This window comes from Gorilla gorilla, chromosome 23, assembly GCF_029281585.2.
Source record: "Gorilla gorilla gorilla isolate KB3781 chromosome 23, NHGRI_mGorGor1-v2.1_pri, whole genome shotgun sequence".
NCBI lineage: Eukaryota > Metazoa > Chordata > Mammalia > Primates > Hominidae > Gorilla > Gorilla gorilla.
The window spans coordinates 17,673,074-17,697,712 of record NC_086018.1 but is presented as its reverse complement, the minus strand read 5'-3'; the positions used below and the strand labels follow the sequence as shown (position 1 = coordinate 17,697,712).

The following is a 24,639-nucleotide window of genomic DNA, read 5'->3' as shown; positions in this document are numbered from 1 at the left end:
GGCCCAGGCACCGGTGAGGAGGATCCGTTGCACCTTCATGGGCAGTGCCTGGTGCCCTTCTGTCCCTGGGTCAGCTCCGGGAGACCCCAGGGTTGGTGGCCTTCAAGGCTGGCTGTTAGGTGCAGATCAGTTGGCACAGACAGCTGCACAAGGGTCGCTCTGTTTCCCCCCGGGGAGCCACCTACCGTCTGAGCCTCCCTGTCCGCACGTGGCTATTGTGAAGCTGGAGCGGTGGTGAGTGAGCACTGCCCACAGGACCCGGCCATAGTGGCAGCTTGATTTGGGCAAGCTGGAGGCTCCTGGTGCACCTGGCTCCAGGGACCCCTTCTTCCAGGCCAGGCCCCTTGCACGCCCTTTCCTGGCCTGGACTAAACTAGCTGTGGAAATCGAGACTAGTGATTGGGGCCTTAGGGCCTTGTGGGAAGGGGTGGCAGGGCCCTCACCTCCTGGAGGCCTCCCAGGTTTTCAGCCCTTCTTACCTGTCCTGTCCTGCCCTGGGGGGATCCAGGCTGGACTCTGGCCAGCCCATGTGGCCAGTGAGGATGGGCATGTGGGCCCCACTGTACTGCCTGGAGCAGGAGCCTCTGCTGAACCCTGGTGGGTACAGAGAAGGAACTGCTTTCTGGGGCCACTCCTCCCCATCGGTCCTTCTGCCGTGAGGGTCCTCGTAGGACATCCTGAGAGACACGTTAGTTCATGCCAGGGGAGCCCAAATGACAGTGGGGCTGAGAGGCTATGACGGGGTGGGAGTGGGGTGCACAGGGTCCGGGCAGGGCTAGCAGCTGTGGAGTCCGGAGGGGAGGCTGGGTGCATGTGGAGAAGTCCCTAGTTCTCAGTGAGGAGCCTATGGCGCAGTTTGGGTTCCAGCAGGAGCTCTGCCGCAGGACCTCTGCGCTGACTCAGAGGGAAGTATGGGGTCCTCTGCCTTTGTTGTGTGGAGGCTTCTGTCCCGCCCTTCACTTGTGCTGGCCTTGCAGTGCAGTTGGAGAGGATGCCTCGTCCCTGACTGGTCCTTGGGCAGAGTCCTCAGTTGTGGCAGGGGTGGGTGGGACTGGGTATTGGGAGGGTAGGCCACCTGCCCCCGGGCGTGACCCCTACCCCAGAAGCCCCTTCCACCTACCTGGGGAACTCACTCACCCGGGCCTGGCCAGCTACCAGCACGGCTGTCGAGGGAGGGCTGAGGAGCTGGCCCAAGGTCACGCAGGATGTGCTGCACTGGTGCTCCTGGCCCCACCTGCCTCCACGCATGCCACCAGGAACCTGGGAGTCAGCCCTGGTGCCCCCTCCTTTGTGGAGCCCAGCAACGTTCCCTCCCACACACTCTCCACTTGAGTCTCCGCTTCCCTCCTGGCTCTCCCTGGACATGCAGGCCCCCTTGTCAGGGAGCATGGAGCTGGCTGGTCACGCCCTGCCCAGCGCCAGGGTCTCCTCAGGGCCTCCCGAGGGATGGGGCTGTATGAGGTGATAGCCCATGAGCCCAGCAGGGATTGGCTTCTCGGGGCTCCCGTGGGGGCTACAGATGAGCCCCCTAGGGCCACGTGAGACAGCAGCAGGACTGCCACAGTTCCCTCAGCTGGGTGTGTCCCCCGCCCCACCCGCTGGGGCCATGGGGGACTGTGGACTTGAGTGTGGCCTGCCAGGTGAACCCCAAGTGTGCCCTGGGGAGGGTCCTCCCCTCCTCATCCTTGGTGCAGTTTCGGGCACCAAGATGCACTCCCAGGGGGCCCTGGTCCAGTCCCCGATGCAGGGGAGGCCCACAGGGGTCACTTGCTTCTCCATTCTCTTAGCAAATTCTTCCTCGCATCAGTTCTAAGACAGTCCCGTGCTGGGCGGCAGGGACCTTGAGGTTCTTGACATGCTCTACCCCCAAGTCCCCCAGATTCCAGGGAGACATGCTGAAGCCCACAAGGTCCCTAGGAGTGGCAGCGGGGGTGAGGTTGAGGACTCTGAGCCTCCCACATTGACCGTTCATGAAAGCCACACTGGCCCCAGGTCTGGAAGAGGAGCTGGAGCTGCTGGCCTGGGGGCTGAGGAGGCTCCAGTGTCCCCTAACAGAAGCCCAGTGGCTGCAGGACAGGCCACTGCCCGGGTGAGATGCTTGGAGGGCTCTGGGTTGGGGGAGGGCAGGTGAAGAACTTGTGGGTCCAGAGGGGAGTGGAGGGAGGGGCAGAGGCTGCGGAGGTGGACTGCGGGGCGAGCTCCCCTTGGCCCCAGCAGGAGGCTGCCTGCAACTCTGGTGCTCCCTCAGCCTGACACATGGGCCCTGCACACCCGGCTGCGTCCAGGCTGTCTTTCATCTCCCTGCCTCGGCCCCAATTTATGTCAGGCAGAGGCTGACACAGGGACAGGTGTGACAAGTGTCTGGCTTGCTATTTGAAAATTGGCAAAAGAAAAACTCTCCCCATAAAGATATTCCGTCTACATACCTCCCGGATGTCACCACGAGGACCCGTCATGGCTGAGACAGATGGCGGCCCTAATGGACTCCATTCTTCACCCGCTGCTGGAGCGGAGGCCGGTCCCCTGGGGTGGCCTGAGGCGGATGATGGGTGATGGGTGGGGCACCAACCTCTCTTTGTGCCCTCCCCTATTCCTTGGCCTGTCCCCAACCCCAAGCTGCCCACCAGGGCCTCTGTCATAGCCAGGGACTCCAGGGACAAGTGACCTGGACACCTGAGGCCCCAGTGGTCCAGTGCCTCTACCCTCCTGGCTGAGAGACAGTGCACACTTGACCCCCAGCCTTGGTCCAGCGCCTCCACCCTCCTGGCTGAGAGACAGTGCACACTTGACCCCCAGCCTTGGTACATGTCAGGACCACCCCCACGCCCCCCTCCTAGCTGAGTTATCACTTCCTCCGGGAAGCCACCCCAACCACCCCACCTGAAGGTGCTGCTACTGCCCCCTGCAGGCAGAGCACTCCAGGAGGCAGGGTACTCAGGATCCCCTGGCCCCCAGATCACAGGGAGCTTGATGTTGCAGGACGGTCTCCATCACTGCCTCTGGGTCTCGAGGTGATGAGGGCCCTGCCCTGGGAGCTGGGGGAGTAACAGGCTACTCTCCAGTGAATTGAGGGGAGGGGAGGGCTGCAGTCCTGCATAGCCCCCCGTGGCTCACTTTCTGCCTGGGGGTCCACCATGTTCAACATCCTCACTTGCATGGGGCTACCCCAGGCCCAGGGTGAGGTTGAGACCCACCCAGCCTGTCACTCGTGCTCAGCCAAGCTGGTGCCCCTCCCTGCCTGAGTACTCCATGGGCAGGAGCTTATGGGCCATTACCCAGCTGGGCTCCCATGGTGGCCCCATTGGGTCTGAGGATGGACACCTTGGGCAAGGCAGTGGTGCAGACGAGGAAGGGATTGGGAAGGGGCCAGCCTCCTTAGGGGTGGCAGGGGTGGGGCTGGGGGAGAAGAGCCCCCCAGAGGAAGTGTGTCTGGGAATAGGGCAGGGCTTCTGGAGGGGGAGCTCCTTGAGCAAACGCCAGCAGGGGCAATGGCCTTGGAGCAACAGAGCCCCGGGTGGTGCTGGCTTCAGGCCTGGCGTCAGGGCCAGGTAGGATGCCAGCAGAGCACTTCCTGGCTGCAACTTGGCCTTGGAGCTGGGCTTTCTCCTCTGTGGGGTGGGAATGGTGGTCCCTCCAGGGGTGATGTGAGAAGGTCCTCCAGGGAGAGGCCAGGTGCAGGCTGCCCCATTCTTTGTGGGTGGATCAGGCATTTCCTGTGCACCCACCATAAGCCATGTGCCACCTCTACCCCCCACCATGAGGTGGGCCTTATTATCTCCATTTCCAACTGAGGGAACCAGTTCTGAGACGTTGGGGGGCCTGCCTGAGACCTCCCCAGGCAGAGCCAGGGCCCCAAACCCTGAACTGGTTCCAGGACTGCCCTGCAGGGCCAATCACGATGGGCAGGGACCCTGGGGTGTGGGGGCTCATGGAGGGGGCTCCTGCCACCTGCAAGACGGACTCACCCAACCTTCCACCTGGCCCAGTGTCAGCATAAGACCAAACAGAGCAAACGAAAAACACTCTTGATTTTATGAGGTCATGTTCATTGTAGAAAATCTGGAAAAATACACCAAAGTTTTAAGAAAGAAGTTGTATTAGTCTGATCAAGCTGCCATGACAAAATACGATAGACAAGGTGTCCTAAACAACGGAAGCACATTTCCTGACAGTTCTGGAGGCTGGAAGTCTGAGATCAGGGTGCCAGCATGGGCTGGTTCTGGTGGAAGTTCCCTTCCTGGCTTGCAGGTAGCCACCTCCTTACCGTGCCCTCACGTGGTGGGGGATGGAAGGGTGGAGAGAGAGGAGGGCATGTACTCTCTGAGGTCTCTTTCTCTTCCAGGCCACTAATGCCATGGTGAGGGCCCCAGCCTTGTGACCTTATCTAACCCTAATCACCTCCCAAAAGCCCCGCCTCCAAATACCATCACACTGGGGGTTAGGGCTTCGACACGTGAATCTGGGGGAGACGCAGACATCGAGCTGTAACAGAAGTAAAGCTATCCGTGTTGCTACTTAGAGACCGTGCCCTTGGCACTGGGGTGCTGGAGCCATGCCCCCAACCCAGGAACATCCGTTGCCTCATGGGCTGTGGGCCAAGGCTCTCTCCCAGGGCTGGACATCCTGGGGAATGCTGTCTCTATAGCTGCACAAAGCCTGCCACTTGCCCTTAGTGATGTGCATTTAGTGCATTCACATGACTAACATTTATGGAGCACCTCGTGTATGCAGGTCACTAGTCCCTGTGGAGCCCAAAGCCCAGGGTGCCTCAACCGACAGAAACAAGCTACACAGAAGCCTGCTAAGTGGGCCAGCGAGGTGCGGAGTGGAATGGGCACCCTGGCAGTGGGCAGAAGGTGGAGGGGTGTCAAGGAGACCGTGGGAGTGGGCCCACAGAAGTGCCTCACCCAGACCCAGCCCTCCCATTTCTCAGATGAGAAACCCAGCCAAGAAGCACAGGTGGTGCCTGAGTAGGGCCATGTGACTGGGCCTGGGGGTGACCGGGCCTCCAGGCCTGCTGCAGCCATGATCGGGGTCGGAGAAGCAGCCAGTGGAGGAGTGAGCGGGACAGGGCATGGCTTCCTGCAGGCCTGGCCTGGGAGGGAGGCACCGGCTGGCTGGCTGCCCGGTGGGTTGCAAGGTTTTAAATATGCATTAACAGAAGAGGTGCTGAGGGCTGGCCCAGGGGCTGCCCTGAACATGCTGAGTCCCTGAACCCTCCTCTGTGAGGCTGGGGGAGGAAGGAAAGGGGATGGGGCCAGGGCTGTTGTAAAATCATCAGGACAATTTTAGGAGAATGGCTTATGCCTTTGCAGGTTTGAGAAGCCACCGTGGGGTGGCCCGGGCAGGCCAGGAGACCAGCTGGGTGCTGGAGTGTCCTCTGTGGGATGAAAGGTCAGGCTGCCCAGTCTTTGGGGCTTACATGGGGGGATGAATGCAGTATGGCCTGTGCATGGCCCCCTGACCCCTGATGACCCTGTGGTGACGCCCAGTGTGGCCTTGGACTTGAGGGACCCCTCTGTGCCCTGGGCTCGGTGGCGTGGGTCCCAGACAGAGATGCTGAGGAAATAAGGCCGGACTGCCCCGCCTCCCGGAGGGCAGCTGACCCCCTTCCACTGGCCCTGCGCAGTGGGGCGGCGCATCAGCCTCAGGAAGTAGCTGAAATACACTGACCTCGTTTTCCAAGAGGCAGCGGCACCTGGGCCTCCCACCCTCGTGGGTGAGAAGCCGACAACAGTTTCCATCCCAAATTGATTTCAAATAAGGAAGAGTTATCACACACAATCATATAGGAATAATTTATCACTCGTTAATAAAAGAGCAATTACTTATTCACGTCGCCGCCGCGTGCGTGCCTCGGTTTGGTTGTGGAGACGCATTGGGGGCTCTCATAGCAGTTGAGAGAAGCCCGTGTGCACTCGGCCAAGGTCAGAAAGGAGGCTGGGGGCTGCACACCCACCCCAGTGCTAGGCGACCCCTGCTGGGTGTTGACCGCACACCCGTACCCCCGGCTCCTGAGGGGCCCCAGCCTGGAGTGGGGGGGCTCAGATCTGTGACAAGGAGGGGACAGGAGCAGGCAGGGGTAAGGGGAATCCAGGGGTGGGGCTTCATCACAGTGTGAGGGCTGGGCTGGGTGGGCAGGCAGGAACTCTGAGGCTGGTCGAGGGAAGCAGCTGCCTGGCCTGCAGGGAAGGCCCAAGCACAGAGTTGGGCTTTTAGGCCAGAAGCTGCCCCTTCGGGTGTCTGGATTGCAGAGTCTCTGGGGCCAAGAGCCCATAGTGTCCTGGGAGACCCAGATGTATCCTCAGCCACCCTCGGCCGAGCAGGGGACCAAAAAGCAGCATGTGGATCCTCCCTGGCCAGATGCCAGCTGCCCTGGGGCTGTATGTCCAGGTGCTCTTGAGCGCTTACCGTCCCTCTCTCTCCTCCTGCACCTTGGAGACACCTGCTTCTAACCTACATTTGTCTCCACCTTCTGGAAGATACACTTTCTTTTTTTCTTTTTATTTATCTGTTTTCTGAGATTTTAGTGCCACATATGCAGTTGTTTTAAAAAATAATAACATTCGGTCAACAACATATTGCAGAGTTAACACCTGCACCCAGCCTCGGAGGCTGGTCTGGAGAATGGGCTCAATCTGCCCCTGCCCCGCGTCCTCCTGGGAGGCAGCCACTGTCGCCTCTGTTCCCTGGCTTTGCCAGTGGTTGCCGCCACATTTCCTCAGCTTCTACTCCAGCTCTGTCTCCTCCAGCACACTCCCCAGCATGGCTGTCTCACTGCCATCAGTTAAATTCACAGCCAGTGTTTCCCAACCCAGGTCACATAAATGTTCTTCTCAATCCTGCCGTGGGATGGGTGACCTTCCTTTTCTTTCATGGCCTTTTGTTTTCCTTGGGGCTTACAGTTGATGTTTTTTACCCATCCACCACCCTCATGGGCTTACTGTTCCCCACATCAGGGCTTCTATTGGGGTCTCATTTTTTTCCCTGGATAAAGATTCACCCCAAGCACTTGTCCTGCTGCCCCATAACTTCCCTTTACCACCTGTTGAAATTTCAGTTAATGCTTCCTGGGCCCCACGTTTTCCTCTTTCTGGGTTTGCACCTCATTTTGGCTGAAACATAAGCCTGACTCACTCTCTAAAGAAGATATAGTGAAGAATCATTCCGGAAGTCTTCCTGTATTTACAAGTATGTTCAAGCTGGATTGTTTCGGTCTAGAATTCCATGTTGAAATTAGTTTCCCCTCAGAGCTATGAAGCTGTTGCAGTGTTGTTGTTTCCTGGCATCTAGTGTGCTATGAAGGAGGCCAGTACCATAGTGCATCTTCTTTGTTGTGTGTTTTTTTGGGGAAAGTCTCACTCTGTCACCCAGGCTGGAGTGCAGTGGCATGATCATGGCTCACTGCAGCCTCAAACTTCTGGGCTCAAGCAATCCTTCCACCTCAACCTCCCAAGTAGCTGGGATTACAGGCATGCATCACCACACCCGGCTAATTTTTTAATTTTTTGTAGAGACAGGGTCTTACTGTGTTACCCAGGCTGGTCTCAAACTCCTGGCCTCAAGCAGTCCTCCCACCTCAGTCTCCCAAAGTGCTGGGATTACCGGCATGCACTGCTGCTCATGGCTTCATGTTGCCTCTTTGTGACCAGCTTCTCCTCCTGGAGCTTCAGACTTCTCTTGACCCCTGGGGGCCTGAAAGTGCACTGTGAATGCCCAGTGGAGGACTGGGTACTCAGCTTTGGGAAGTTTTCTGGTATTGTTTCTTTGCTAGCTTTTCTCAGTTTTTTGTTTTCTCTTCTGGAACTCCCCTTAGATGTTCAACCTATATTTGTCTCCCAAATCTCATTCATTTGTCTTTCTCCTTTGTTTTTCTTTCTGGAAGATTTCTTTGACCTTGTTTTCTAACACTTGTATTGATTTTTTTTTAATTTTAGTGATTCTATTTTTAATTTCCAGGCACTCTTTCTTTTTGTCTGATGCCTCCTTGTTCATAGCAGCCTGTTCTTGTTTTAAATCCCCATCTATGCCTAGGAAGACACAAATTAGATGTTTCTCCTAATTTTTGTCTTTTTCCCACACTGTCGGCTTCCTCTAGCATCATTCTCCCTCTTTTTCTGCATTGATATGTTTTCGGGATGCCTGGTGGTCACTGGTTTTCTGGTCACTTTTATGAGGGAAGCTGGTTGGCTGCTCTGCTGAGATGGAGCTTTTCTTCTACCCATCGGCCCTGGGTGCTCCTGGATACCAGTGGTGGAACCCCTTTCTCTGGGTGTTTCTCCAGGGGAGCAGCCTGCCACTGTGCTCCCCACTCCTCACTCTGCATCACCCTCATTTCGGTGGGTCTCTGGAAGGGGAGGAACACGTGTCTTTCATGCAGATCCCCGTGTCTAACACATGGTGGGTGAGCAGGGGAGGGGGACCATCAGTGTTGCATGAGAAGCCACAGCAACTCGACTCTGAGCACAGGCCGGGTCTCTCATGAGATGAGTCAGGCTGCACCAGGCCTGTCCTCAAGCCTTCTTTCTCTGCTGAGGCTGAGATAGGCAGAAGCAGCGAGGAAGTGGCTCCAGGTGGGTTTGTAGCACAGCCTGGCTGCTGCCCCCTCTTCCAGCCCAGATGCAGCCAGGATCCTGCCTGCCATATCTCCTCGATAAAGCAGGGCTACTGCCAGGCCAGGCCAGAGTGGCCTTGCAAGACCGCTGGAGCAGAGGGGTCCGTGTGGCTCTGGGACGCTGTGAGCTGTACCTTGCCTCCCTGGACTCCTCACCTGAGATGAGGCTGACCCAGGTCACATTGGCAGGCCTCTGGGGAGGCAGGATGCTGGGTGGGGGCCTGGGTGGGGTTTCTTTGGGGTCCTGGGGGGAGGTAGGTGCTGGCCTCTCATTGTCCTCACATCACTGGTGTGGGGACAGATTTGGAGGGGGCTGGCAGATTCTCTGCCTACTCTGTGAGGGGGTGCAGAGGCTACATCTGAGCCCAGGGCTGCAAGACCCCAGGGCCCACCTTCAGCCATCCCTGGGAAGGCAGCCTCCTGGGCTGAGGTTGAGGTGCCATGGGGGACTAGGGAGCCCAGAGTGGCTGCCCCTCCCTGCTGTGTCATCCCTGGGGCTCAGGGTCTGCTCTGGTCACCTGGGGATGATGATGGTGATAAGGATAGTGGTGATGAAGATGGGGGTGGGCAGAGATCTTGGAGTCCAGATTGTATGCACTGTCTCCTGGCCTTGCAAGGTGGCCAGCAAGGCACTTGCCTCAGTCAGTGCCTCATCTGAGGAGTGGGTTGACAGTCACCCCCTCACTGTACTATGGGAGGATGCAGCACAGGGATGTCCTGAAACCTCCAGGAATGAGGAAAGGCTGCACCTTGGGCTGTCCCAGGGAGGCGAGGGGCCCTCATTTCTTACTCCCCATCCCTTGTCCTCTTCCTTTCCCCATCCTTGGGCCAGGGCCTCTGCCCAGGGATATCTGGTGTCCACCCAGTACTGACCCACTGCTCACCTGGGGCTTCCTATCCTTGTGTGAGGTCAGCCCCAGGCTGCCCTCTATCTAAGGGCCTTGCACAGAGCTGGTGTGATGATAGTGATGATGATGGTGATGATGAAGACGATGATGGTGACAGGGATGAGGATGGTGATGATGATAGTGATGAGGATGCTGATGGTGGTGATGGTGATGAGGACGATGGTGATGATGAGGATGGTGATGGTGATGATAGTGATTGTGATGAGGATGGTGATGATAGTGATGTGATGATGGTGATGAGGATGAGGATGGTGATGATGGTGATGGTGATGATGATGATACTGGTGGTGATAGTGATGGTGATGATGGTAATGGTGATGATAGTGATGAGGATGGTGATGATGATAGTGATGGTAATGATGGTGATGAGGATGATGGTGATGATGAGGATGGTGATGATAGTGATGGTGATAACTGATGGTGATAGGGGTGATGGTGATGAGGATGGTGATAGTGATGTGATGATGGTGATGATGGTGATGGTGATGATGATAGTGATGAGGATGCTGATGCTGATGGTGATGAGGATGGTGATGGGGATGATGGGGATGGTGATGGTGTTTATAGTGATGGTGATGAGGATTAGGATGATGGTGATGAGGATAGTGATGATGGTCATGGTGATGATGGTGATGAGGATGGTGATGATGGTGATAGTGATGGTGATGATGGTAATGATGATGATGATAAGGATGGTGATGATGATAGTGATGGTAATGATGGTGATGAGGATGATGGTGATGTTGATGAGGATGGTGCTGATGATGATGATAGTGATGGTGATACTGGTGGTGATAATGATGATGGTGATGATAGTGATGTGATGATGGTGATGAGGATGGTGATGATGATGATGCTAGTGATGGTATAGTGATTGTGATGATGGTGATGAGGATGGTGATGATGGTGATGGTGATGAGGATGATGATGATGGTGATGGTGATGAGAATGGTGATGATAGTGACGAGGATGCTGATGGTGATGGTGATGAGGTTGCTGATGGTGATGGTGATGAGGATGGTGATGGGGATAATGAGGATGAGGATGGTGATGATGGTTATAGTGATGGTGATGAGGATAAAGATGATGGTGATGAGAATGGTGATGATGGTCATGGTGATGGTGATGAGGATGGTGATGGTGATAGTGATGGTGATGAGGATAAAGATGATGGTGATGATGGTGATGAGAATGGTGATGATGGTCATGGTGATGGTGATGAGGATGGTGATGGTGATAGTGATGGTGATGATGATGTTGAGGATGGTGATGGTGATGAGGATGGTGATGATGGTGATGATGATGATGGTGGTGATAGTGATAGTGATGATGGTGATGAGGATGGTGAGGGTGATGAGGATGGTGATGATGATAATGATGGTGATAGTGTTGGTGATGATGGTATTGAGGATGGTGATGGTGATGAGGATGGTGATAAGGATGATAGTGGTGGTGATAGTGATGGTGATGATGGTGTTGAGGATGGTGATGGTGATGAGGATGGTGATGAGGATGATAGTGGTGGTGATAGTGATGGTGATGATGGTGTTGAGGATGGTGATGGTGATGATGATAGTGATGGTGATAGTGATGGTGATGATGGTGTTGAGGATGGTGATGGTGATGAGGATGGTGATGATGATGGTGGTGATAGTGATGGTAATGAGGATGGTAATGATGATAGTGGTGGTGATGATGGTGATGATGCTGCTGCTGATGATTATGGTGGTGATAGTGGTGGTGATGATGGTGATGAGGATGGTGATGGTGATGATGAGTATGTTTACAATGATGATAACAAGGACAGAAAATGCCTCCACAGCCTACTTTTCCTTCACAATCTTGGCTATGGGTCTGCAGGAGCATCCAGGCCTGAGGCCGTGGAGGGTGGTCCAGGGCATCCTGTTTGCAAGGAGGGACCGCACTCCATTTCCTCTCTTGTTTCCTGCACCAAGTGTTCTCATCTTTAATATTTCTTTGTTATTAACTGTGAAGATCCCTTTAGCAGAGGCTGGAATCCTGATGTCCTGGGAAGTACATCGACACGGATCTGCCCAGGTCACCTCTTTCCAGGCCCTGTCCAGCCCAGGGAGGCAGCTTGATGTTAATGGGTCATAAGCCACCTTGGTGTGACCTGGCCAGAGTCCCTGATACAAGGTGCAGGGAGAGGCCTCGGCCCAGCCTCTGCAGGGTTCCAAGGTGGGTGGACTGGCATGGAGGGGCCCTGTCCCCAGAGACCCCCTACCTCAGTTAAACGGCTGCCCTCTTCAAAACTACCTGCACTGGATTTGTCTCCTCTGAAGTGCCACCCAAGTCCTTTCCTCCGAAGCCGGACTGTGTCATTCAGCACTTCCTCTGCTGTCCCCCTCTCCTTACAACCATTTTGTTCTCTTTGTGTGTGTGTGTGTGTGTGTGTGCATGCATGTGTGTGTGTGTAATCCCAGCTACTCAGGAGGCTGAGGTGTGAGCCACCCCTCCCAACATATTTGTGTTAGGTTGTCCTATTTTATGCATGTTTGACTGTGAGACTCCTGACGGCCTCTTTAGAAAAATGATCATTTCTGTTTTGACCTGCAGAGTATTTCAGTATTTCTGAGTCTCTTTCTTGCCTAGAACCCCTCACCCTAGGCCTCCGTGAGATGCTGACCTTGCCCAGGTCTCCACAGAGCTGAGCCTGCACTGAGGTTGCTGGGCTCTGTTCACCTGGCTATGTGACTTCAGCAGGACCGTGGTCTTCTCTGACCCTTTTCATTAGTTTCCTTTTCATTAGTGGGGGTCTGAGTGAACTGCTGGGGCCATTGTGAGGGTGAAGGTGGCAGCACCCACACTCGGCTTGCTCACAAACCAGGTCGGCAAACTGTTTGTGTGAATGGTGTGATACTAAATAATTCCAGCTTTGTGGGCCACACAGTGTGTCATAACAACTCAGCTCTGCTGTTGTTGCGGGAAAGCAGCCATGGACAATGCGTGAACACATAGGTGTGGCTGGCTGCCAATAGCACATCCTTTACAGAAGCAGCAGCCAGCCCTTGAGCCAGTTTGCCAGGTGCCAGTAGAATAGGAGGCCAAGGCCTGTCGGCTCTGACAAGGGTTCCACTCTGGCCCCCGGACACGGAGCTCTGGCCTTGGCTGGGGGAATTCCAATGGGAACATCCCAGGCTGAGGAGGATCCTCTCCTGCCTCTTAGATTCCTCATCCCCTGGGGAGCGCTAGATCCCACTGGCCCTGCCTGGCTGAGCTTCTCTGTGGTCTTAGCAGGCACTGCTTATGTGCTGTGGGCCAGCTGCTGCCCCCAGCTCAGTTTCTAACGTGAAGGGCTGGGCAGTCCCTGGGATGGCTCCAATGGGAGCCTGTCCAGCTGCTGTTCTGCTGACTGAGGCTGATCCAAGGCTGCTGAGAACAAGCCGGCAAGAGCCTCAGGACCCACACGTGTCTTTTCACAGCAGAATAAATTCTGCTCGGACAGAGGCCGCTCGCCTGCCTGGTTGATCATGTTTTACAAATGCTGAGGGCAAGAGAACACATGGGGATGTGCCTACCCATCTTCCTCCGCCGCAGTGGCGTGCAGACCCTCCAGCCGGGCCCTGGCTCCTGGGAGGGGCTCGCATCCCAGCAACCCTCTACTGCTCAGTGGACTCTGCCTGAGCCCTGACCAGCCCTGGGGGCTCTTATTGTGTGTTTCCGGTATGCACGCCTATCGTGTGCACCCCCAGGGGTCCCATTGCATGCACTGAGTCTGTGCTCCTGGCTCGTGCACCCTGAGCATGTGCTCTTGTACTTCCTCCTGCCCTGTCAAGGCCGACACTCTGGGCTCACAGGCAGTGGTCAGCCTTGTGCGTGCAGCAGATCCAGGGTCCTGGGGGAGTGTGGGAGGGCTGGGGCTTAGGTCTGGATGCTAGCCCATGGGAGTGGATGTGGGCCCTGCAGGGCTAGGCACCAGGTACCGGGCAGGGTCAGGCAGGCAGATGGGCATGGGAGGCAGGTGTTTGGCAGTGCTGGGCCCAGGCATCCCCAGCACTCAGAGTGCATCCCCAGGGTGGGAGCAGGCCGGCCACCGGTCACTTGCTCATTAGTGTCCTCTGGGGACTCAGCTTGCTCTGGCTGCTGGATTGAATTAGCTGCAGGACCAAGATGAGCCCTTGGTGGAGACAGGATTCTCCAGATAACTAGGCAGCGGGTGTTTGTTGGCTCCTGGTGGAGCATGGAGGAGCAGGTGGGCTCAAGCCTCCTGTGGGGCAAGGGGCCACTGGCTGTGCCCTGGTCTGGGCGAGGCCTCCACTGGGCAGAGCCTCCAGGGGCCCCCAGTGTGGGGCTCACTGGGGTGGGAGCCGAGGAGGGTGCACCTCCAGTGAGGGGTGTGTGGGCTGGATGGGGCAAGGTTCTGGAGCCCTCCACGCAGGCAGCCCAGCCTTGACCAAAGATGAATCCTCGAGGCCTAGGTGCTAGGCCAAGGATCCTGCCCACTTGGGGCTCTGCCGAGACCCTTTGGCTGGTAGTGGGCTCCTGGGCTCCTGCCAACATCCTCATGCTGCCTGGGGCTGGCTCAGGCCTCTGTGGCTCCTAACTCTCCCATAGGGCACCTGCCATGCAGCAGGGTGGCTGCCCGTGGTCAGCTGGCCCTGGACCGTGAGTGCCTGGGACCCGGCTCCTCAGCCTGGTCTTGTGTGGGCGGCACTCAGCACAGCACCTGGGACAGGGGCCACTTCACACCTTGCCAAGGGATGGAAGGAGGGCCAAGGGAGTGGATGATCCTGCACAGTGTGGCTCACGTTGATGTGTCCTTGGGGTGAGGGTGCCATCCAGGGCTGCCAGCTCTCACCTGGGCCAGGCCATCCTCTGCTAGCTTCAGTATCTGTGACTTGAAAGGTGTACCCTCTCAGGGTGCCCTGCTGGCTGGAAACAGGACTGTGGAGCTCAGGTTAGGAGCGGGGGTGGCTGAGCCTTTACTGCCCAGCAAGACCTTTTCACACCCGTGGGGCCATGAGACTGGGAAGCCCGCTAGCCCTGGGGCTGTGGCTTCTCCTGCTTTACTTGTTATTATTTTTCTGATAATATCTTTAATTACAAGATTTTGTGTACTTTTAGGCATGTTTCTTGTAAGTAGCATATGATTGGATTTGACCTTGGATTGTGTTTGCTGTTGATTATACCCACACCAGTTCCTATGTTCCTCATCTGTAAAATGGGTCAATAAACTTGACACCCCCTCCAAGAGAATTTGCTGGATTGAAGGGCCCAGCCTCTGGCCTGGCCTGCTGGCCCTGGACCTACCTACATCTCGTTGTCTCTGGTGAGCCCAGCATCACGGGGCAGGGACAAGCCCTGCCGGCCAGGGCAAAGAGTGGAGGCGAGGGGGCTAAGGGAGCACCAGGCACACTCAGGAGGCCAGTCCTGAAGGCTCTGCCCACACTGGGCCTCAGTTTCCCCCACAGCATGTAGCTAGCTAGGCCTGGAGCTGCTTCAGTCTGGGTCCAGTGACCTCTCACCATGGCAGGTGTCCTTGCCTGTTATTGACCTGGTCTGCCTACCCTGCCCCTGCAGCCAAGATCAACAAGGAGCAGGGGCCAGAGCCAGGGCATCAGGGGCTGGTACTCACTTCCCTAGGAGATTCAGGACCCCTCAAGGGCAGACTGCCCCCACCAGAAGCTGCTGCCAATCTCCTGCCCCAGCACCGGGAGCCCTGGAAGGGCACAGGAAACACCATGGGAATTCTGGCTGCCCCTGCACGTGTCTGTGGGCCTGAGGATGGATGGCGGGTGGGTGTGCATGTGAGAAGCAAGCGAGGATGGGGGGACAGATGGGTGGGGGGCGGGGGGAGTGAGTCAGTGGTGGAGGGCCAGGAGTGGGGAGCAGGCGTGGGAGGGGTGCCCTGACCCTCTGTGGTGTGGGGATGACATAGGCCCGCCACCCCCGCCTGGAGCTATTTCTGGCCTTGGTGCACTGAGCTGTGGCCTCCTGTTCTGCCTCATAACTGTGGTCTGTGACGTGACCGCCTCACGGGGACATGGCTGGTGTCCGAGAGGATCCTGAGCTGACTGATGTCCCGGCTGTGCTACAGCTGGCCCCACCCCCAGCCCCAGCCCTCTGCAGCCTCTTACCCCAGCCCTGGGAAGCAGCAGCTCAGAGCCTCCCTGGAGATTCCCCTCCCAGCCACCCATGACACAGGAGGGCGCTGCCTGCCCCTCTGCACGTGGCCTGCAGCCCAGCCCCTCCACACCCTCCCCCATTACTAGCCAGGCCGCCAGCCTTCGTGCTTGGGCAGGACATGCCTCGTGGCGCCTCCGGGCAGCACTGTGAATGTCTCCCTTGGCCACCTCTCCACCTGGGTAGTCTGGAGTGGGAGCAGGGCAGGGCTTAACCACTCACTGCCTCAGTTCCCTAATCTGTAAATGTATTGCTGTCTCACTTTTTATAGCAGGTGATGGGACCCTCCGGTGATCCCAGCCCAGGGGCGGCATTGGGGCCCGAGGGCACCAAGCTGTGCGTGGATGAAAGCCGGTGCTCGGGGCCTCCACAGCTGCCTGCCCTGCGCTGCCTCCTGGCATCGCTGGGCAGAGGCAGAGGCATCCCTGTGGAACTTCAGCCCAAGCTTGGGAGGGCACGGAGGTGGGCGGGGCCCCAGGAACAGTGGGGGCAAGGGACCACATGAAGAAGGCCATCCCTGCTCGGCTCGGCTCAGCTCCCTGGGCTGCTGGGGTGAGCTGCTGACCTCAGCAGCCGCCTGCCTGCCCGCTGGCTGGGCATATCCCCAGAGCCTCCAACCGCCACCTCCCCATCCCCCTTCTCCACCCCTCCCCTCTGCTCCTGCCCTCCTCGCTCTCCTCCCACCTCCTCCTCCCCCCGCCACACTCCCTCCTGCAGTGAACGTGAACAGCCCTCCACTCACCGGAACTGATGGTGCAGGTGCCCACCTGGGCTGCCTGTTGCTCCCGTCAGGGGGATGCGTCCTGGACTGTTTGCTGCCCAGCCTCCTGGGCCTTCAGCCTGGTGATCCTGGGTCCTACCCTGCCCAGTCTGGCTGCCGCAGGGAGAAGCTCTGGGTCAGTATCCGGTCACTGTCCCCCCTGGGAAAGCTCAGAGCCTTCCAGGCAGGAGAGCCAGCCCTCCCCTGACCGTGGCTCCTGAGCCAGGCCTGGGCTGAGACAGGAGCTCCTAGCTATGACCCAGCCCTGACAGCCAGCAGGGCCATCCTCCAGGGAGGTCCCAGGAGGAGACCCTGGAGGAAAGAAGAGATGTTAATTGGCCTGGGAGGGTGGGAGAGGCACAGATGTACCAGTTTGTGTGCAGCTTGGAGGCTGAGGAGAGCCCTCTGGGGCCCTCGCAGGCTCAGGTGGCCGCAGGGCCAACCTGAGTGGGGATGGTGGACAGGCACGCTATCCGTGGTTTCTCTGTGAGAGCTGGGGCCATGGCAAGGCTGGTTGCTCACCCCGTGTGCAAGGGCCAGGAAGGACAGAGCTCATACTGGAGGCTCCGTGAGAACTGGGGCCAGGGTGAGACTGGGTGAGAGTGGAAAGTGGGGTGATGGCAGGCAGGGAGGCCAGGCTATCTCCAGAAGGACAGTAGAGTATCCTATTAGAGTTGGCCAGGCAGATAGAGGAGAGAGAAAGGTGGGCGAGAGGGCCAGAGAGGCCTTGTGGCCTTGAGGCTGCAGAGCCCAGGGGACAGGTCAGGGGCCACGGGCCAGGGAGGTCTTTTGGGGTGGGGAGGGGCTGCAGTCCACCATGGGGCCAGGGAGGAGGCTGGTGAGTCACCAGTCTGGCCCCTGGGATGGGGTCAGAGGACACCCTCCCCCCACCTGGCTGCATCTCCCTCATCCCAGGGCCCCGGCTGTGAAGACAAACCCATGCTGCAAAGTTGGGTTTGATTATCTCATAAAAAGATGCCCCCTCCTGCTCGCTCAGCAGAGGGGTTGCCATGGAGACCAGCGGGCAGGCCCCAAGGGGGGCCGGGCTGGAGCCAATTACCGTGGCTGCAGCGAGGAGGGAGCCCACCTCACCCGACTCTCAGAAGTTGGTTTACGAAAAGCAGTTGTCTCAGCAGAAACCGAGCCGTGTCTTTGCGCCCAATACCCACTTCCTGGCAGAACTGAGCGCCACGTGGCCACTCCCCCATGTCCTCCCCTGTCTCCCCCGACCCCGCACCACCGTGTGGCTCAGTTCTGGCACCTCACTGGGGGCATGTTTAGAGTGGACACACAGCTGCTTCGGGAGGGAGATCCCTGAGCACAGGGCTCGGTTCAAGGCGAGTGAGCTGAGCCCTGACCACAGCCAGACTCACAGCCCACAGCTTCGGGCCTGGAGCCACAGGACAGTGGTGGGATGGTGGTATGGCTCAGTGGTGATGTGGCGGGCGTGGCCACCATGGGTGGCTAGTCTTGGTGGGTGCCGTCAGCCGCATGGTATGGTTGGTGACAAGGCTCAGTTGGTGACCCCCACAGTCAGTGGTGTGGTGTGGTCGATAATGTGGCAGTGAGTCCTGACCCTGCCCCATGAGCATGTGGGGCCTCCACCCCACCTGGCCCCAGGACAGGAAGTACCATTTACATAGCACAGTTTTCCCTCTGGTGACAGCAGGTGAGACAGCAGTGGGGAGCTGACATGGTCAGGCCCCACCTTCCTAGGAAGAGTGTGTAGAAAGAGAGCAGAGAGGGTGTCCGCAGTTTAAACAGAACACGAGGCCAGGTGCTTTCCTCACGCAGCCCATCCAGGGAGGGGCCTCCGGACCCCCATCCCTGGGCTGCCATCTCCCTGGTAGCCAACAAATGGCCCTGGGGCAGGGGGTTTGGCAGAGGAGGCCCCCAGGCTGTGGGGAGGGGGTCTGAGGACCTATGAACCTGAGTCTGGGAGGACGCACATGCCCAGCGGTCACTGCGCATGCTGGGCTTGCTGGGCTCTGCATTTAGGGTGACTGCACTGTCCACCCAAGTAGAGAGGACCCAGTGGGGCAGGGGCCCCATGTGGGTAGGAGGGCCCCAGGGTCACAGTTCTGGGTTGGGGAAGCTGGCCTGTGGTCCACGCCTTCCTCCTGCCCAGCTCCAACCCCAGCACTTAGCCGGCCTCATGTCTGCAGAATCCTGCTCTTAGCCAGCTGCCGTGGAAGGTGTTAGCTGTCAACGCAGGTGTTAGCTGATAACTCAAGTGTTAGCTGATAAGCCATAACCCTCTCAGGGGGATTCACATTTTAATAGACTCACTCCTGAAGGCAGAAAGAATCTTCAGCATTCCAAAGGGGTGGGGGCTCAATGGTGGAATGAGAGGCAGGAAAGCTTACTCCGGAGTGGGTGACCCCGCTGGCGAGACCAGCTCTGGATGCGGCACCCCGGGAGGGACTACTGCCCATGTAGGGCCTTGGTGAAGCCCCAGGTGTATCTGGCCCTGTAATGGAGGAGGGGTTGCAGGCACCTGGGGCTGGGGGAGAACCCACTGGGAGGCTATCCCTGCTGATGGCGTCTGGGTGGGAGGGGTGCAGGCAGCTGGCACTGCAGGGATTGGCTGGGGAGGATTGAACTCCTCCCAGGGAGGAGATGGAGCAGAGAATGAGGCCAGGGGGCGGAGGCTTCAGGAGGGTTCCTGCCAAGTCAGGAAGTGCTTGAAAGGAGGATGTGTGGAGGAGGGAGCAGCCTGCCTGGGTGGTTGTGGGACGCGACTCCTCCTGAGCCCTGGACACACTTGCCCTCCACCCCCGCCCTCGGGCATCCAAGCGCCTGTTTCTGAGATAGCAGACGTGCCCAGAGGGACCCCAGCCCCATTGCAGTGTTTCCTAGGCCCTGTGGGTGGAACCCCCACTGGGACCCCCCGGGGACTCCTGCAATGCGGGCTCTGTGTTCACTGGAGTCCTGAGGAGGTACCTGCAGTCACCAGTGTCCATTCCAGGAGGCCTTCAAGTGAGTGCCCCTGGTGACCCAGTGGGCTGCTCCCGGGTGTGGTATGGGGAGTCTGCAGATGTGGCTTCCAGGGTGGAGTGCATGGCTCCAAGGCATGTTCTAGCCCAGCATCGTCCATGAGGCCTGTGAAGCAGGGATCCTACCACTGCGATTCCCGGGGGTGGTGGCCACATCTTGGACCCAGCCCCAGGTCCTCCTGAGACCCAATCTCCAGGGCCCACCTGGCTCTAGCAAAACCTCCAGCTTCTCCAGTACCCCTGCCCTTCCTGCTAACCACTCTGTCTTCTGCCTACAGGGAGCCGGCTGCTGGCATGGGTGCTGTGGCTGCAGGCCTGGCAGGTGGCAGCCCCATGCCCAGGTGCCTGTGTATGCTACAATGAGCCCAAGGTGACGACAAGCTGCCCCCAGCAGGGCCTGCAGGCTGTGCCCGTGGGCATCCCTGCTGCCAGCCAGCGCATCTTCCTGCACGGCAACCGCATCTCGCATGTGCCAGCTGCCAGCTTCCGCGCCTGCCGCAACCTCACCATCCTGTGGCTGCACTCGAATGTGCTGGCCCGAATTGACGCGGCTGCCTTCACTGGCCTGGCCCTCCTGGAGCAGCTGGACCTCAGCGATAATGCACAGCTCCGGTCTGTGGACCCTGCCACATTCCACGGCCTGGGCCGCCTACACACGCTGCACCTGGACCGCTGCGGCCTGCAGGAGCTGGGCCCGGGTCTGTTCCGCGGCCTGGCTGCCCTGCAGTACCTCTACCTGCAGGACAACGCGCTGCAGGCACTGCCTGATGACACCTTCCGCGACCTGGGCAACCTCACACACCTCTTCCTGCACGGCAACCGCATCTCCAGCGTGCCCGAGCGCGCCTTCCGTGGCCTGCACAGCCTCGACCGTCTCCTACTGCACCAGAACCGCGTGGCCCATGTGCACCCGCACGCCTTCCGTGACCTTGGCCGCCTCATGACACTCTATCTGTTTGCCAACAATCTATCAGCGCTGCCCACTGAGGCCCTGGCGCCCCTGCGTGCCCTGCAGTACCTGAGGCTCAACGACAACCCCTGGGTGTGTGACTGCCGGGCACGCCCACTCTGGGCCTGGCTGCAGAAGTTCCGCGGCTCCTCCTCCGAGGTGCCCTGCAGCCTCCCGCAACGCCTGGCTGGCCGTGACCTCAAACGCCTAGCTGCCAATGACCTGCAGGGCTGCGCTGTGGCCACCGGCCCTTACCATCCCATCTGGACCGGCAGGGCCACCGATGAGGAGCCTCTGGGGCTTCCCAAGTGTTGCCAGCCAGACGCCGCTGACAAGGCCTCAGTACTGGAGCCTGGAAGACCAGCTTCAGCAGGCAATGCGCTGAAGGGACGCGTGCCGCCCGGTGACAGCCCCCCGGGCAACGGCTCTGGCCCACGGCACATCAATGACTCCCCCTTTGGGACTCTCCCTGGCTCTGCTGAGCCCCCGCTCACTGCAGTGCGGCCCGAGGGCTCCGAGCCACCAGGGTTCCCCACCTCGGGCCCTCGCCGGAGGCCAGGCTGTTCACGCAAGAACCGCACCCGCAGCCACTGCCGTCTGGGCCAGGCAGGCAGCGGGGGTGGCGGGACTGGTGACTCAGAAGGCTCAGGTGCCCTGCCCAGCCTCACCTGCAGCCTCACCCCCCTGGGCCTGGCGCTGGTGCTGTGGACAGTGCTTGGGCCCTGCTGACCCCCAGCGGACACAAGAGCGTGCTCAGCAGCCAGGTGTGTGTACATACGGGGTCTCTCTCCACGCCGCCAAGCCAGCCGGGCGGCCGACCCGTGGGGCAGGCCAGGCCAGGCCCTCCCTGACGGACGCCTGCCGCCCGCCACCCCCATCTCCACCCCATCATGTTTACAGGGTTCGGCGGCAGCGTTTGTTCCAGAACGCCGCCTCCCACCCAGATCGCGGTATATAGAGATATGCATTTTATTTTACTTGTGTAAAAATATCGGACGACGTGGAATAAAGAGCTCTTTTCTTAAGCTGTGGCCTCTCGGGCTAGGGTGCTGTGGGCGGTGAGAAGCAGGGGTGGGTGCTGGACGGGCAGCCTCTCCCCCATCACAAGGCCCCCAGAGGAAGGGAGTTGCCTGGCACCACAGGTGGGGTAGCCTTGGCCAAGGGCAGCTCCAATGTCAGGTGCCCCTGCCCCGCCAGCCGCACAGATGGAGCATGCTTGGTGGCTGACGTCATTGAGCCTGGCTGATGGAGCACATGCCAGGTCTATGGGTCTGGACATAGCAGCCCCTGTGGGGACAGTTGCTCTCAGGCCCCCCACCCCAATCAGGCTGCCCGGGCAGCCCAGGAGGAGGCTGAGGATGAGGGATCCTTTTCCTACCCCTGGTGGGTGGCAGGAGAGGAAGGCCCTGAAGGAGAGTTGGGCGGGTCAGGCCTGGCCTCAAGGCCCAGTGGGGGCTGTATGCACCCTCACACCGCTGCTGGTGGTCACACTAGACCCCACATGCGTGTCCGGGGCACCCCCACTTACAGCATGCCCACACCCCAAACATAGGCCGTGGTGGGTCTGCATGTCCCTGCACCCATGTATGCCTACACGCATGCACACACAGCAGGGCAGGGAACACATGTCCACACACATGCATGCACCATGGGCTCGAGAGCAGCACACGCATCCAGGCAAAAATATGCACAGGCAGAAATATGCACAGGCACGCTTTCCCACGGCCTGGGCCGAAGAGGACTCAGAAACAAAAGGGAAGGGCCACGTGGCCAGGAAGCCTTCCCAGGAAAGGGCCCCCTCCCCGCCAGGGCAGTGGCTGGGGAGGGGGAGAGGGAGAAAAACAGTGACGTGGGGGAGGGTGTGGGGGAGCGTTGCTGGTGAAGCCAGATGGTCGTGGGGGCGGCCAGGGCTCCAGAAGCCTGGGGGGAGGAGAAGGAGGGAGAAGAAGCGGGGAGGACGCGCTTAGCAGCCAAGGCCCCAGCTCCTCCGCCCGCTTCTCTGTGCCTGTGCTGCGGCCCAAGGCTCAGACCCCTCCCATCAAGCACAGGGCAGAGCCAGGATGCAGTGGTCCTGTCTGGCCTGTACCCTCCTCAGGGTCCTCCCACATGCACTGTCTCTCCTGAGAGACCCTGTGCCCACAGGTGCTGAGGCCCCCCATGTGGCTGCGCACACCTCCACCTGCAGTTTGCCCCTCTGCTCACCTGAGCTCCAGGGCCGGCAGCCTTGCCCCAAGGCTGGGGGCAGCTCAGGCAGGGCAGCCCTGCCGGGATGGGGTGCTGTTTGCCCAGGGCTCCCTCTGCAGCCCCTCTGGGCCCAGGAGACCCTTGGCAGCCCCAGCAGAGGCCTCTCCGTGGATGGCCTGATGTCAAAATGTTGTGCAGTCTCTGTCCTGTGCCTGGAGCCCCACCATCAGCACCCCTGGCACCCCCAGTCTCTGTGACCCCACAGCCAGGCCCAGGATTCTGCCAGGCTGTGCCTGGGCACTGGCATAGGCAGGGTTTCATTAATCCAGTTTTTCTCCCAAGTGGCCCCTGTCATGCCTGAGAAGAGGCAGCTAAACTGCTGGATCTGGGGTAGGGCTCTCAGCTGAGGCTGGGGGCTCCTTGCAGTCAGAGCCAGGAAACTGAAGCCACCCATTTCCAAAGAGCCTTGGGCCCCACCTGAGTGACCCAACTGCAGTGGATGCTGGCGCCCTCAATGGCTTGTGGAAGGACAGCAGGTCCCGCCTCAGCTTGCACACCTCCCAGGACAAGGAGTTCATTACCTCTGCTGGGCCCACTCCTAACTAAGAAGCAAGCACCTGCCGCCCTCAGGCCAGCTTCGGGGCTGACTGTCACCACCAGCTGTCCTCAGGGCTCTGCACCCTCCCCTCCAGGCCACAGTGGGGGCCTGTGCAGTGGCAGGGGTGGGGAGTTGGGCACAGTCCAACCAGACCTGAGGACGGGGTGAGAGGATCCGGAAGGAAGTGGACGAGTTTTAAGTTGGACTCAGCAGGATGCATGGACGCTCCCATGGGGTGGAGGCGGCAGGCAGGGCTCCCAGGCGTCCGCCCTGAGCAGCCGGCACGGGGCGCCCGTCCCTGAGGTGGGGGCGCCGAGAGGAGCGGCCGCTTTGTCGAGGCCCAGGAGACATCTGGGCGGGGGTGTCGCGTGGGCTGTGCAGGCTGAGCTCAGCAGAGGGGCCCGGCTGGAGGACACATTTGGGAGTCGTGAGCACTTGGGTGATATTTACAGCCCAGGAAGAGATGAGCTCACCGGCCGGCCGCTGCTGACGAGGGGCCCGGAGTGGGCGGGGCGTTGGGCCAGGGCCCAGGGACTCAGCTCCTTCCTGCGCCGACCCCGGCACTCCCCAGCTCTGCCTGACCAGCCCCGGCCGGCTGGGCCCCTGAGGTCAGGTGCTGGACCAGGCAGGGGTTGGGGGTGGCAGCTGGTGTCCAGCCTTGATCACCCAGACCCTAGAGCAGGTGCAGAAAGCTAATTAAAGCAGCGTGAATCAGCCTTGAGTGTATCAAATCCTGGCCCCCACCCCATGCGGTCTGCTGATCTACCACAGACTCTCCTGGCACCGTCCAAAGATGCCTGGCCAGCCCCAGGGCGCCCTGTGGACCGAATCCTTCACAGCTCATGGGCCTGTCCCTGTGTTGCAGGCCTAGCCAGGGCAGCACCACCCAGCACAATTGGTGGAGGTGACAGCTGGGGCTGGGCTCACCACTAGGTGGCTGTAGCCGACCTGGGTGGGGGATAGGGGCAAGCAACCCTCAGATGTCGGGCCCAGGCTGGGCTGCTCCTGGGGATTCCTCTCAACCACCCCGACTCCACCCCTGCAGCCCTGGGGGCTGAGCTGCACCAGAGCTGCCCTGCACACCTGTCTGCCCAGGGCTGCAGGAGCGGCCCTGTCCTTGGATGGGAGCACCTGCCCCCTGTTTATCTGGCTGCCCAGGGCTTTGCCTAGTAATTGGGAGAATTACTTTTTAATCCTTAAATTAGTTCTGAAATAATAGAAGCTGCCGAATGTTCAGCAGCTGATGGTAAACTAACATCCAGCGAGACCGAGAACATGCCGGAAACAAGTTGAGAGGGAGGCAAGTGTTTGTGGTGTGAGCTGGGGCCTGGGGCGGGCCACTGCGGCAGCGGCAGGGGTGGGGGCTCCTCACTGCCGGGCTGCCTGCAGCTCACAGCCTCCCTGGGGTGGTAGGGCACCTCACACTCACATCCCCGCAGGAAGACACTGCTAATGTCCCCAGGGCACAGATGAGGAAACGGAGGCC

The 24,639-nt window shown here is 59.3% G+C and overlaps 1 protein-coding gene and 1 non-coding gene across 2 annotated transcripts in view; both read left to right on the top strand.

Moving 5' to 3' along the window:
* The window catches only part of RTN4R (reticulon 4 receptor), a 28,105-nt gene extending 6,709 nt beyond the window's left edge, over window positions 1-21,396 (top strand). The window contains exon 2 of the mRNA XM_031005559.3: window positions 19,701-21,396. Coding sequence (XP_030861419.1) covers window positions 19,701-21,100 — 1,400 coding nt within the window. The 3' untranslated portion in view covers window positions 21,101-21,396. The remainder of the gene's footprint in view (window positions 1-19,700) is intronic.
* Window positions 13,572-13,682, top strand: MIR1286 (microRNA mir-1286). The gene has a single exon (NR_106504.1). It is a non-coding gene; the product is annotated as a microRNA mir-1286 (primary transcript).
* Window positions 21,397-24,639: the final 3,243 nt, after the last annotated feature.